Raw genomic sequence first — 15,065 nt, 5'->3', positions numbered from 1 at the left:
AGGTGGCAGCACAGTGGTATACAGTCAGGAGGGAGTTGCCCTGGCAGTCCTGAACATTGACTGTGGACCCCATGAAGTCAATAGCATCAGGTCAAACATGGGCAAGGAGATTACCATCTCCTCACATGCTAGTCTTCAGCCAATTTGATTCACTCCACGTGATACCAAGAAATGGTCGAAGCTACTGGATACTGCTAAGGTTATGGGCCCTGACAACATTCCGGCAACAGTACTGAAGACATGTGCTCCATAATTAGCCACACCCCTAGCCCAGCTGTTCCAGTACAGCTACAGCACTGGCATCACCCCTGCAATGTTGAAAATTGCCCAAGTATGTCATGTACACACAAAGCAGGACAAATGCAACTCGGCCAATTACCGTCCTATCAGTCTGCTATTGATCATCAGCAAAGCAATGGAAGGTGTCGTCGACAGTGCTATCAAGCGGCATCAACGAGTCAATGGGAATCGGGGGGTTGAGTGGTGGAGGGGAACTCTCCACTGGTTGGAGTCGTATCTCTGGTTTGTTGCCGGCGCCACGTGATAGTGAGGCTAGGAATAGGGAGAGAGCACAGCTGAACACGTGGCTGCAGGAATGGTGTAGGAGGGAGGGCTTCCAGTTCTTGGATAATTGGACTGCATTCTGGGGAAGATGGGACCTGTTCAAACAGGACGGGCTGCATCTGAACCAGAGGGGCACCAATATCCTGGGAGGGAGGTTTGCTAGTACTGTTCGGGAGGGTTTAAACTAGTTTGGGAGGGGGATGGGAACCGGACTTGTAATCCAGGGACCAGTGGGTCCACTCAGAAAGACAAAGAGTGTAGTGAGATATTGGGGAAGGTAGCACTGTCACAGAGGACAGATGGGCACGGAGAAGGGTTAAAGTGCGTATACTTCAACGCAAGAAGCATCAGGAATAAGGTGAGTGAATTGAAGGCGTGGATGGGCACTTGGGACTACGATGTTGTGGCCATCACTGAAACGTGGATAGGTGAGGGGGAGGAATGGTTTTTGGAGGTACCTGGTTATAGATGTTTTCATAAGATTAGGAATGGTGGTAAAAGAGGTGGGGGGGTGGCATTGTTAGTTAGAAATAGTGTAACAACTGCTGAAAGAATTTTCGAGGAGGATCTGCCGACTGAGGCACTGTGGGTTGAGGTCAGGAACAGGAAAGGAGCAGTCACCTTGATGGGAGTTTTCTATAGGCCCCCCAATAGCAGCAGGGAGGTGGAAGAGCAGATTGGGAAACAGATTTTGGAAAGGAGCAGAAGTCACAGGGTAGTAATTATGGGGGATTTCAACTTCCCAAATATTGATTGGCAACTCTTTAGATCGAATAGTTTGGATGGGGTAGTGTTTGTGCAGTATGTCCAGGAAGCTTTTCTGACTCAGTATGTAGACTGCCCGACCAGAGGGGAGGCAATATTGGATTTGGTACTAGGTAATGAACCAGGGCAAGTGATAGAGCTGTTGGTGGGCGAGCACTTTGGAGATAGTGATCACAATTCTGTAGCATTCACTGTGGTAATGGAGAGGGATAGGTATGTGCAACAGGGCAAGGTTTACAATTGGGGGAAGGGTAGATATGATGCTGTCAGGCAGGAACTGAGGAGCATAAGTTGGGAGCATATGCTGGCAGGGAAGGGCACGGTCGAAATGTGGAACTTTTTCAAGGAGCAGATAGTAGGGGCCATTGATAAGCATGTCCCTGTCAGACAGGGAAGGGATGGTCATGTGAGGGAACCGTGGTTGACAAGAGAGGTTGAGAGTCTTGTTAGGAAGAAGAAGGATGCGTATATAAAGTTGAGGAAAAAGGGCACAGGCATAGCTCTGGAGGGATACAAGATGGCCAGGAAGGATCTGAAGAAAGGGATTAGGAGAGCTAAGAGAGGGCATGAAAAATGCTTGGCGGGTAGGATAAAAGAAAACCCCAAGGCCTTTTACGCGTATGTCAGAAATATGAGGATGACCAGGGGGACCGTAGGTCCGGTCAAGGACAATAGCGGGAGACTGTGTGTTGAGCCGGAAGAGATAAGTGAGGTTTTGAATGAGTACTTCTCTTCGGTATTTACGAATGAGAAGGGGTGTATTACTGAAGAGGACGGTGTGAAACAGACTGGTAAGCTCGAGGAAGTGCTTGTTAGGAGGGAAGATGTGTTGGGGTTTTTGAATAACTTGAAGATAGACAAGTCTCCCGGGCCTGACGGGGTATATCCAAGGATGTTATGGGAAGCAAGGGATGAAATTGCAGAGCCGCTGGCAATGATCTTTTCATCTTCTCTGCTGACGGGGGTGGTACCAGGTGATTGGAGGGTGGCAAATGTTGTGCCCCTGTTCAAGAAAGGGAATAGGAACAACCCTGGGAATTACAGGCCAGTTAGTCTTACTTCGGTGGTAGGCAAGTTGATGGAAAAGGTGCTGAGGGATAGGATTTCTGAGCATCTGGAAAGACACTGCTTGATTCGGGACAGTCAGCACGGTTTTGTGAGGGGTAGGTCTTGCCTCACAAGCCTGATTGAATTCTTTGAGCAGGTGACCAAGCAAGTGGATGAGGGTAAACCAGTGGATGTGGTGTACATGGATTTTAGTAAGGCATTTGATAAGGTCCCCCATGGTAGACTTATGGAGAAAGTCAGGAGGCATGGGATAGTGGGGAATGTGGCCAGTTGGATTAAGAATTGGCTAACTGATAGAAGGCAGAGAGTGGTCTTAGATGGTAAATACTCAGCCTGGAGCCCAGTTACCAGTGGCGTGCCGCAGGGATCAGTTCTGGGTCCTCTCCTGTTTGTGATTTTTATTAACGACTTGGATGAGGAAGTCGAAGGGTGGGTCAGTAAATTTGCAGATGATACAAAGGTTGGTGGAGTTGTGGATACCGAGGAGGGCTATTGTCGTCTGCAAAGGGACTTGGATAGGTTGCAGTGCTGGGCTGAAAAGTGGCAGATGGAGTTTAACCCTGAAAAGTGTGAGGTCGTCCATTTTGGAAGGACAAACATGAATGCAAAATACTGGGTTAACGGTAGGGTTCTTGGGCATGTGGAGGAGCAGAGAGACCTTGGGGTCTATGTGCATAGATCATTGAAAGTTGCAACTCAAGTGGATAGGGCTGTGAAGAAGGCATATGGGGTGTTAGCGTTCATTAGCAGAGGGATTGAATTTAAGAGCCGTGAGGTGATGATGCAGCTGTACAGGACCTTGGTAAGGCCTCATTTGGAGTACTGTGTGCAGTTCTGGTCGCCTCATTTTAGGAAGGATGTGGAAGCCTTGGAGAGGGTGCAGAGGAGATTTACCAGGATGTTGCCTGGAATGGAGAATAAGTCTTACGAGGAAAGGCTGAACATTCTAGGCCTCTTCTCATTAGAAAGGAGAAGGATGAGGGGTGACATGATAGAGGTTTATAAGATGATCAGGGGAATAGATAGGGTAGACAGTCAGAAACTTTTTCCCCGGGTGGAGCAAAGCGTTACAAGGGGTCATAAATTTAAGGTGAAGGGTGGGAGATATAAGGGGGATGTCAGGGGAAGGTTCTTTACCCAGAGAGTGGTCGAGGCATGGAATGCCTTGCCCGGGGAAGTTGTTGAGTCAGAAACTTTAGGGACTTTCAAAAGGCTTTTGGATAGGTATATGGATAAAGGAGAATGATGGGGTATAGATTAAATTGTCCTTGACAGAGGACAAAGGATCGGCACAACATTGTGGGCCGAAGGGCCTGTTCTGTGCTGTATGTTCTATGTTCTATGTTCTATGTTCTATGTAGCTAGCGCAAAGGAAGATGGTTGTGGTTGTTGGATGCCAATCATCTCAGTCCCAGGACATCACTGCAGGAGTTCCTCAGGGTAGTGTCTTTGGCCCAACCATCTTCATCTGCTTCACCAATGACCTTCTGTCCATCATAAGGTCAGAAATGGGGATATTTGTTTGTGCAATGTTCACCATTCGCAATTCCTCAGCTACTGAAACAGTCTATGTCCAGATGTGGCAAGTAACATTTGTGCCATACAAGTGCCAGGCAATGACCATCTCAAACAAGAGAATCTAACCATCTCCCCTTGATGTTCAATAACATTGCTATCGCTGAATTCCCCCACTATCAGCATCCTGATGGGTTACCATTGACCAGAAACTGAACTGGACTAGCCACATAATACTTTGGCTACAAGAGCAGGTCAGAGCAGGAATCCTGCGGCGAGTAACTCGCCTCCTGACTCCCCAAAGCATATCCACCATCTACAAGGCAGAAGTCAGGAGTGTAATGGAATACATTCCACTTGCCTGGGTGAGTGCAGCTCCAACAACACTGAAGTTGTTCAACACCATCCAGGACAAAACAGCCCGCTTGATTGGCATCCCATCCGCCACCTTCAACATTCACTCACTTCACCACCAATGCACAGTGGCAGCTGTCTGTACCATCTACAAGATGCATTGCAGCAACTCACCAAGGTTCCTTTGACAGCATCTTCCAAACCTGTGCCCTTTACCACCTAGAAGGACAAGGAGTGCAGATGCATGGGAACACCACCACATGCAAGTACCCCTCCAAGCCACATGCCATCCTGACTTGGAACTATATCACCATTCCTTCATGGTTGCTGGGTCAAAATCCTGGAACTCCCTTCCAAACAGCACTGTGGGTGTACTGACACAGCAAAGACTGCAGCGGTTCAAGAAGGCAGCTCACCACCATCTCGAGGGCAATTTGGGATGGGCAATAAATGCTGGCCCCCACATCTCATGAACTGTTAAAAAGAAATTTGTTGGGGTTTCTACATGGATGTCTCGCAATGTTATGCTTTGTACAGAATATAGAAGTTTCTGATTTTAATTTGTTTTGAATTTTTGGTTGTGCATTTAAATACTAACTTTTGTATGACTAGAGAAAAAGGAATCTTTCTATAATATTTAATTCTATACAGGTGGTGGGCATTAATTGAGGTGCTACTAGAAATAGGAACAGACTGAAAACTATGTAGCGGTTGGATTAGAAGGTGCATGTTAGTAATGTGTATCTGTGTAAATAAAAGCTGATACAATTGGAGCCACACTTCTATCTTTCTGAAGTAATACAACCAGGGCATAACAGAAGAGAGATAAGATGCATAGAAAACTAAGAGGGTCAAATAGCAACAGAACAAAGAATAGAATAGAAAGACCTGGAATTGGATGGAGGAAACATGCAAAGCAGACCAATGTGTTGGAATGCATGTGTGTAAACATGAGGAGTGTAATCATGGGAGGGAATGGGAACAAAACATTTCCTGGCTGCAATGTATTTAGGATAGGGAAGGAAAAAATAACAAAGTGCTGCAGGTCTGGCAGCATCCATGTAAAGAGAAGCAGAGTCAACGCCTCAGGTCACTCTCGGCATCCGCAGTATTTTGCTCTTGATTTAAGGAATAAAAGAGAGGTTGAGTGAGGTGGCAGTCTTAATTTAAGGGTAATCTACAGAGGAAATATATACTAAGGGTTCAAAGGCTGAATCTATTTGGTCAGAGTTAGTAACAGAAAAGGAGCTGTTATATTGCTGATTCGTTTTTTCCTGAATGGATGTAGCACAAGGGAATTGAAATCTAAGAAACCAGTAAATTAGCAATAGCAGGCTTTCAAGGCAGGGTTGTCAAAATCTGAAATGCACTTCCTGAAAGGATGGGGGAAGCGGATTCCGCACGAACTTTCAGAAGGCAATTCGATGTGTACTTGAGGAGGACTAATTGGCAGGATTGTGGTTAAAAGCCTGGATATGGAACTAAATTGGACAGCTTTTTCATAGACTAAGTCCCGTTTCCCCTATCACTCCTGTGCTCACTGACCTGCATTGGCTCCTGGTCAAGCAATGTCTTTATTTTAATATTCTCATCCTTGTTTTCAAATCCCTCCATGGCCTCGCCCCTTCCCATCTGTGTAATCCCCTCCAGCCCCATAACCCTCCTAGATATCAGCACTCCTCTAATTCTGGCCTCTTGTGCATTCCTGATTTTAATTGCTCCACTATTGGTGGCCTTGCCTTCAGTTGCCTAGGCCTCAAGCTCTGGAATAAAAGCAAAATACTGCAAATGTTGGAAATCTGAAGTAAAAACAAAGTGCTGGAAATACTCAATAGGTCAGGCAGCATCTGTGGAGAGAGAAGCATAGTTAATGTTTCAGGTCTGTGACCTTTCATCAGAACTGGCAAAGGTTAGAAAAGAATTAGGTTTTAAGCAAAGGTGGGGTGGGGTTTGGTGGGGAAGAGAACAAAAAAGGTGTCTGATAGGACAGAGGGCAGGAGAAATTAAATAAAAAAGCTATCATGGGACAAAGGCAAAGAGCGTGTTGATGCTTGTGTTGAAAGATAAAGCGTTAGTCCAGAGACAGTGTTAATGGCAGAGTAATGAGCAACTCTGTCCACATGAGAAAGCTCTGGAATACCCTCCCTACACCTCTTTTTGCCTCTGCACCTGGCTTTCCTCCTTTAAGACGCTCCTTAAAACCTAACTCTTTGACCAATCTTTTGTTCATCTGGCCTAATATCTCCTTTTGTGGCTTGGTGTCATTTTATTTTATAATGCTCTTTGGGGCGTTTTATTACGTTAAAGGTGCTATATAAATATGTTGTTGTCGAGCTGGCACAGGCACAACAGGTTAAATAAACTCCTTTTGTGCTGTATGATGAAATGATTCAATTAATCACAGCTGTTGTAGTTATGCATTTGTAGTAGTGTATAACCACAATGTTTGTCTCCCCCAAATCTCCAGCAAACAATGCCATCTGTACTCCTAATACTCATTGCCCAGCTCCCCATTATTCAGTTCCCCAAGTGTCAACTGTCCATCCTTTTGCAGTACTTACTTGCCCCATGAAATTCTCAACAGTGCCCCAATACTCATCCCTCATGGCACCCACCCCCACCAACTACTGGCACGTTCATGGTCAATTATGCTGTTTGTTTAGAGCTGTACTTTTTTTAAAAAAAAAAGAAAAATCATATTACTAATGTCTTGGTAATTTGGGGGATTTTGGTTCGAAGACAAGAGGAAGGGAGATGTTTAGAGTTCCATAACAGTGCCGAGAGATTGAAGTTAGTAGCGGTTTGGAGAAAACCTTGAGATTTGGTTCTGTGAAAATAACTGGTGCAATAGCTCGTTACATTTTTAGGTAAACTTAATTAGTTAGGAATTTTTAGTGTGAACAAAAGAAAGCACCGGTGGTGTATATTATCTGCTTTTGTCCTTCTCTCAACTGGACTGAGGTTTTTAAAAAAAGTTAAATATTTTTGATGCCAAACAACCTACTTTTCATCTTCTGGCTTTTTTGCTTTGGAAAAACACAAAGACTGTAATGGCCCGAGAAATTACTTTGACATTTTGTATTAAGAAAAATGAATTTTATTTAAAAGTAACTTTATTTTTCTGTAACCAAAAGGGACAGATGGTATAATTGCCATCTGAGTTAGACATGTTATGATAGAAATTAAAATTGATGATGTAAATCTGAAAATATACCTGAAATGATTTTTTTGAATACTTGGAGAATGAATTAGAGTAATTTGGAAAAACCAAGCTGCTCAAAAATCCAAATGAAGAATAGGGAAATATGTTCTTCAGATTCTAATTAATCTGGTGCATGTGGGCAACTTGGCATACTGCATATGTTCAGACTGTGGCATCTTGTGATATTTGAGGCATAGGTGTAATTGATAACTTCTTGAGCTGATAGTCATCTTGTTCCTGGGAAAAAAATATCAATTTCAATCTTGGGTTTGAGAGGCTGAGGGTTCCAAGTTAGAAAGAATTTCAATGAAGATGCTCAAAAAGACACACGATAACATTATTGGTAAGTTTAATCACACACACAATTTTAAAAGTTTTTATTATGTTAACAAACTTCTGATGTCCACAATAAGGTTATTAAGGAAGAAGTGTAGACCAAAAGCTTTTTGAACCATTTAATTAGTTTAACTTCTTTCACTTATTTGTAGATTTGTTTGCGTTATTGAGGATTGACCGTTTTCATGGATGTTCAGTAACCCACTTTTCTCATATTTGATATGTGTAATTTTTCAATTGCTGATTTACAAATGTGCAATTTAAGCCAATCAGATGTTAATCTTTGCATTTACAATTATGGGAGCTGATGATTTGTGATTCTGTACATATTTCTGTGAAAACTGTAAATCTGACAGGCAATGTTGGAAATACATGGGAGGTTAGCCAGCATCTATAAAGTGAAAAAGATTATTTACTAGCTTAATGTAATAACCTTTCATTAGAATTGAAGACTGAAAAATAAACAAGCATTTCCCAACTGGTGACAGGTGGTTATGTGTTTTTGTTTGTAATTAGAGTTCATTTCCAATGACGAAAGACATCTCCTTTAACTTGGTGATTCTGAAGGTTACAGCTGTGGTTCTCAAACATTTTGCTCCTGAGGCCCCTGCCCATGTTATAAAAATTCCATGGAATCCAATAACATAAGTTCTTTTTTCTGTATCAAAATAGTTAAGCAATTAAATATGTCGCTTTTATTTTACTTAATGTGAGACTTGTCGCTGTGCTGAGTGACGATTCTATCAAGACATGGAGGTTACTTTGACAAGAATGTATGCATGCCGTGCTCCATATTCATCTTGGCTCAGTTATGCTGAAGTTGTTGAACAACACTTGGGAGAAGCACTGAAGGTAGCAAGGGCACAGAATGTACTCGGTGCGGGACTCCACTGTCCATCACCAAGTGTGGTAGCACCATTACAGACCGAGCTGGTGAGTCCTGAAAGACATGGGTGCCGGACTGGGCTTGCAAGCCATGTTGAGAGAGCGAACCCAAGGACAAATCCTACTTAGTCACAGTTATACAGCACAGAAACAGGCCCTTGGTGGCAGCCGTACACCACCCAACTATTCTAATCCCATATTCCTGCACTTGGCTTGTAGCCTTGTATGCTATGGCGTTTCAAGTGGTCATCTAAATACTTAATAAATGTTGTGAGGGTTCCTGTCTCCACCACCTCTTCAGGCAGTGCGTTTCAGATTCCAAACACCCTCTGGGTGAAAAAATGTTTCTTCAAATTTCCCCTAAACCTCCTGCCCCTTACCCTAAATCTATGCTCCTTGGTTCTTCCTATCTAACCTATCAATGCCCCTCATAATCTTGTACGCCTCAATCATGTCCCCCCTCAGCCTTCTCTGCTCCAAGGAAAACAACCCTAGCCTTTTCAGTCTCTTCATAGCTGAAATGCTCCAGCCCAGGCAACATCCTGGTGAATCTCCTCTGCACCCTCTCCAGTGCAATCACATCCTTCCTATAGTGTGGTGACCAGAATTGTACACAGTATTCCAGCTGTGGCCTAACTAGCGTTTTATATAGCTCCATCATAACCTCCCTGCTCTTATATTCTATGCCTTGGCTAATAAAGGCAAGTATCCCACTTGACCTTGTCTTCACTGTCTACCTGTTGCAGAGGCATCTATCCATGACAAGATTGGAAGGAGTGACCGCTGCACAGTCCTTTTTGGTGACAAAGTCAAGTCTTCACACCGAGGACACCCTCTATCCTGTTATGTGCCATTACCACTGTGCTAAATGTGGTAGATTCTGAACCCATCTAACAGCTCAAAACTGAGCATCCTTGCGGCGCTTTGGATCATCATTATCAGCAGCAGCAGCAAAATTGTATCCCACCACAATCTGTAACCTAATGGCCAGGCGTATCTCTCACTCATTACCATCAAGCCAGGGGATCAACCCTGGTTCAATGAGGAGTGTAGGAGAGCAGCACCAGGCACGCCAAAAATGAGATGCCAACCTGGTGAAGCTACAACACAGGACTACATAAGATGCTAAACAACAGAAGCAGCATGTGATAGACAGAGCTAAACAATCCCACAACCAATAGATCAGATCAAATCTCTGCAGTCCTGCCACATACAGCCGTGAATGGTGGTGGGTAATTAAACAACCAATTGGGGGAGGCTCCAGGAGCACCCCAGCCTCAATGATGGTAGAGATCATTATGTCTGTGCAAAAGGTAAGGCTGAGCATTTGCAACCGTCTTCAGCCAGAAATGCAGAGTTGGATGATCTACATCCTTCTGTTATTCCTAGCATCTCACATTGCCAGTCTTCATCCACTTCAATTCACTTCACTTTATATCAAGAAGCAACTGAGCGCACTGGATACAGTAAAAGCTGTGTTTCTAACATGCTGGCTATAGTTCTGAAGATTGCTGCAGAAATAGTCACATCCTAGCCAAGCTGTTCCAGTATAGCTACAGTACTGGCATCTATCAGACAATGTGGAAAGTTGCCCAGATATGTCCTATAACCAAAAAGCAGGACAAATCCAATTTGGCCAATTACTGCCCCACCAGTCTATTCTCAATCATCAGTAAAGTGCCCTACTCACCGTTGCTCAGTTTGGGTTCCCCTAGGACCACCCAGCTCCAGAAATTATTGCAGCCTTGGTCCGAACGTGGGCGGAAGAGCTGAATTCCAGAGGTGAGACAAGAGTGACTGCCCTTTACGGCACGGCAGCATTTGACCAAGTGTGGCATCAGGAGCCCTAGTAAAATCGAAGTCGATGGGAATCTGAGTTGGTGGGGTGGGGGAAGCGCTCCACAAGCTGGAGTCATACCTAGCACAAAGGAAGATGGTTGTAGTTGTTGGAGGCCAATCATCTCGGCCCCAGGATATCGCTGAAGGAGTGCTTCAGGGTAGTGTCCTCAGCCCAACGACCTACAGCTGCCTCATCAATGACCTTTCCTCCATCATAAGGTCAGAAGTGGGGATGTTCATTGGTGATTGCAGTGTTCAGTTCCATTTGCAACTCCTCAAAGAATGAAGCAGTCTGTGCCTGCATGCTGCAAGACCTGACCAGGTTCAAGCTTGGGCTGATAAGTGGCAAGTCACATTTGCATCACACAAGTGGCAGACAATAACCATCGCCAATAAGAAAATCTAACCACTTCCCCATGACATTTAGTGGCATATCCTCATTGAATCCACCACCATTGATCAAACACTTAACTGAACCAGTAAATACTGTGGCTGCAAGAGCAGGTCAGGCTGGAAATTATGTGGTGAGTAATTCCTATCTTGACTCCCCAAACCCTGTCCACCATTTGTAAGGCACAGTCAGAAGTGTGATGAAAAATTCCCCAGAGAACTGTGGAGGCTAAGTCATTGAAAATCTTTAAGGCTGAGGTAGACAGATTCTTGAATTATAGGGGCTTCAAGGGCTATGGTAACGCGTAGGAAAGTGGTGTTGAAGCCAAGATCAGATTAGCCATGGTCTTATTGAATGGTGGAGCAGGCTTGAGAGGCTGGCCGCCGCCTCCTATTTATGTTCTTGCCTGGATAAGTGCAGCTCCAACAACACTCAGAAGCTCAACAGCATCCATGACACAGCAACCCACTTGATTGGCTCCCCATCCACCAGCTTAAACAACCACGGTCACAGTGCACCATCTGCAAGACACATTGCTGCAACATGCCAATCCTCCTTCTGACAGCACCTTCCAAACCAACGACCCCCTACCCCATAGAAGAACAAGAGCAGCATGTACATCGGAACACTGCCTACTGTAAGTTCCCCTCCGAGTCTCACATTATCCTGACTTGGAAATATATTGCTGTTGCTGGGTCAAAATCCTAGACTTCCCTCCTTAACAGAACTGTGGGTGTACCTACACCACATGGACTAATGTGCACCACTCAAGGGCAATTAGGGATAGGCAATAAATGCTGACCCTGCCAGCGACACCCACATTCCATGAACAAAAAAAAACTTTGGAGCTGGTAAGAGAGCTGATGAGACCGATGATGTTGATAGCTGTACCAGCTTTCATTTCTCTTGTCTGTCACTAAAGAGTTGAGCTGAGACTGGGCACCATCTTTTTGACAACGCAGAGAGCCAATGACAATGAGCCTCCTGGGGCTAGCCAGTAATTTCTGGTTCCTTGTAAACACTGTGGGACCAGGGGCTAAAGTGATACTTTGCTGGTGTCATTCAGTGACTCAGGGTTGGAAGGTGAAGAAGTTCTGTGCCTTGGATGCTGTAATCTTTGGGGATCAGCATTAAGTCAGCTTTAAATTGTCTGCACAGTGGAAAAAGGGAGCTCCTGGCAAATCATCTTGTAGACCACGAGAGAGCCTTGGATCCCTGGTTTACGGAACACAAAACAAAAACTACAGGTGTATGATCAGTAGTCTGTCCTTTTGTATTATGAACATAACCTATTTGCAATAACCACTATCTGAATGTTGTTTCCTTAAAGTTTGTCCTCCAGTTTTTCTTGAAATAGTTTTGAAAAAATAACTGAGCAGAAACTTAAGGAAAATATTCCATCACTGCAGCTGACTGAACAGTTCTGATACAACCTGGAAAGTTAGATGTATTGCATGTGGTCAGACTGCACATTTCAAATTTAGCTCACAGTAACACAGCTCTGGGCAGAGATATCAAATCTGAGCTCAGACTTTTTGCAGACGAGCCATCAAGTTAAAAACTTCAATGAAGGCATGGAAAGAAATAAATGACAATTCAATTTAATTAGGCTATTGTGATATTCTTTTTGTTTTAAGCCCTTTTGGATGTGAGATTTCAGTTACTGAAGAGTGACAGTAGTAAAGTACTTGGAGTGATTTGTTGGCAAAAGCACCACCGAGTAGCCAGCTTGTGGACTTGCAGGGTGACAAGTTTGTATAAGCAGTTTCAATTGCAAATGGGGATGTGAGATTTTAAAATAGTAGTAAGTTGACATGAGTAACCTTTTGTAAACAATGTATGAGCGTAAGATTTTATTATATGCTTGATTTCCTGTGGCACCTTGAAGGTGAATTAGAATTCATGTGAGAATTGGAGTGGTATGCTAAGTAGTTTACCAGGAACATTGATTTGTCAGCATTGGGGGTCGGCCATAGAATTGGGCAACATTGAGAAGGAGGTAACACTGGATGGGATCTCTGTATCGTGATACTTCGAGACAGGTCCCAGGATTTGAGAACACTGGGGTAAGTACTAGGATCTTGGATAACTGGAGAAGGGGTTCCAGGGAAAAGAAGCCTGCTGGAATCCAGCAGTACTGGAGAGGGGTGGTGGGCAGATCGTGAAGCATTGGGGAAGAAAAAGCTGGCAGTATTTGTAGGCAGGACTGCTGTCTGGTAAGAGGAAATGCAAATATGAAGAATGCCTTGAAAAATTGTCTGCTTTTGTTGGAACAGAGGAGATTACAGTGTAGTTTAATAAAGGGGTCTAAAATTATGAAGTTGCGAGAATAGGAAAAAACATTTCTATTGATTTGGGTGGAGGGAGGAGTCTAGAACTAGGGGAAATAGATACAAGGTTAAATGTATGAGATTTAGGATAAAGAACAGGTCAACTTTTTTTTCACTTGAGGGTTGAGAATCTGAGGAATGCATGAGCTGGTGAATGAAGCAGAGAAAATGCCAACATTTAAAAATAGGTTAGAAGGAGAGGAGAATAAAGTGTATGGGTACCGGGCAGGCTTATGCAATTGTTAATACAGTGTGTGTGGAGGATAGAAGTTAACATGGAGTGGTCACTCTGTTTCCTTGTTTTAAATTTTATGTTGTGACGTTTTAGCATCTTCCAGAATCCTTTATATGGCTTCGGTATAATTCGTTTAACTGAGTAGCTATATTTCAAATGGCATACAGCTTGTATGGTGGATGAGCTCCTGTGTATTTATTACATTATTGAATAATGTTAAGTCTGCACGGTGAGTCTTTTGAAATGTTTCTTGATAGTAAAAGTTTAGTTGGCTGAAAGATCACTTTATTTCCTCTTAAGGCACTGGAGAAAAGATGTATGCAAAGAAAAATTACGAAAAGTATCTGGCAGCATTAAAAGGCTCTGGTCTAGTATCTTCTGAGGAACAATCTGTGACATCTGTACTAGATCAAATGGCAGGGACAAGTAATGTAACTATTTTGGGTAAGTAACCTCTTTGTGAAGGTTTGATATTGTCGAATCACAATAGATTATATGGATTGACAGTATTGTGACAAGTATAGATGTCTCCTTTTATTTTCTGTAAGGTATGCCATTTTCTCTGTATTGGTTGAAATTACCTGATTAATGTGCAGCCGTCACTCCGAAGGGGAATGAGTCACCTATGACTGGGTGAATTGGGCAACAGGCGTCACAGATTACTGCACTAATGGTGCTGGCCAGTCCATCAAAGAGGAAGGCAGTTTGAAAAAAAAAATAGAATTCCCTTCTTTCAGAATTGTAAACATAATGGGCAATTTCTGTGACTTCAGATTATTTGTAAAAGAGATTTGATATTCCATTGTCTTAGTTTGGACTTCAGAGCAACAAGCTTAAATCAAATATTTCATGAATCATGTTCTGAGATCTCGAAGAATTTCTAAATATTTTTTGTTTTGGAATAGGGACTGTAACCTTAATGTAACTGGGTACAAATATTATTCAACAACTCTTGAAATTACTGAGTTTATGTACAAACTTATTTGGTGATTTAATCCTGGTGTCTGGAGTGACTAATACTAAATCATCTTAAGTATTGGAAATCCTACTTGTGAATCTGGTCCGTTTGTTCAGGACATGTTCCTGATTACTTTGTACTCCGCTCATGTTCTTTGAATATGCTTGCTTATAAGAACTGATTTTTTTGCATTGAGCATGAAACAGCAGTACCTTGTATCATATATGAAAAATATCAGGTAGATAACTGCGCTGGAGTTTGGCAGGGAGTGAGTTTGTCGGGTGCGGTAAAGGCTGGTTGGCAGCCATTTTACAATTGACTGTCTTGCCCTTGAAAATGCATTGATTGAGAATTACCTTGCCAGAGACAAAATTAGTTTTTTTTTCCAAAGTGAGTAATGATGATCTGAAATGCATTACCTGAAAGGGTGGTGAGAGCAGATTCAAAAGTACCTTTCAAAATGAAATTGGATAAGTACCTGTTTTTCTTTTATAATTTGCATAACTTTAAAGTTTGTGCTGTAAAAATAATTTTCTGTTTTTGATGTTGGTTAATAGGCCAGGACACAGGGAAAAAGCCTTGATTTTCTAATGCAGTCTTTAACGTTCACTTGAACAGCCGGG

The 15,065-nt window shown here is 43.2% G+C and overlaps 1 protein-coding gene across 8 annotated transcripts in view; it reads left to right on the top strand.

The window, feature by feature from the left end:
• The window catches only part of ubr3 (ubiquitin protein ligase E3 component n-recognin 3), a 416,754-nt gene that overhangs the window by 29,438 nt on the left and 372,251 nt on the right, over positions 1–15,065 (top strand). For 7 of the 8 annotated variants that reach the window (XM_068035370.1, XM_068035368.1, XM_068035367.1 and 4 more), the window contains exon 4: positions 13,785–13,928. The exons of the other annotated variant lie outside the window; for it this stretch is intronic. In XM_068035370.1, coding sequence (XP_067891471.1) covers positions 13,785–13,928 — 144 coding nt within the window. The remainder of the gene's footprint in view (positions 1–13,784; positions 13,929–15,065) is intronic. 8 annotated transcript variants of the gene reach the window in all.

Source organism: Heterodontus francisci, chromosome 7, assembly GCF_036365525.1.
Source record: "Heterodontus francisci isolate sHetFra1 chromosome 7, sHetFra1.hap1, whole genome shotgun sequence".
Taxonomy (NCBI): domain Eukaryota; kingdom Metazoa; phylum Chordata; class Chondrichthyes; order Heterodontiformes; family Heterodontidae; genus Heterodontus; species Heterodontus francisci.
The sequence above is the reverse complement of the archived record's forward strand: the minus strand, read 5'-3'. Positions and strand labels throughout refer to the sequence as shown.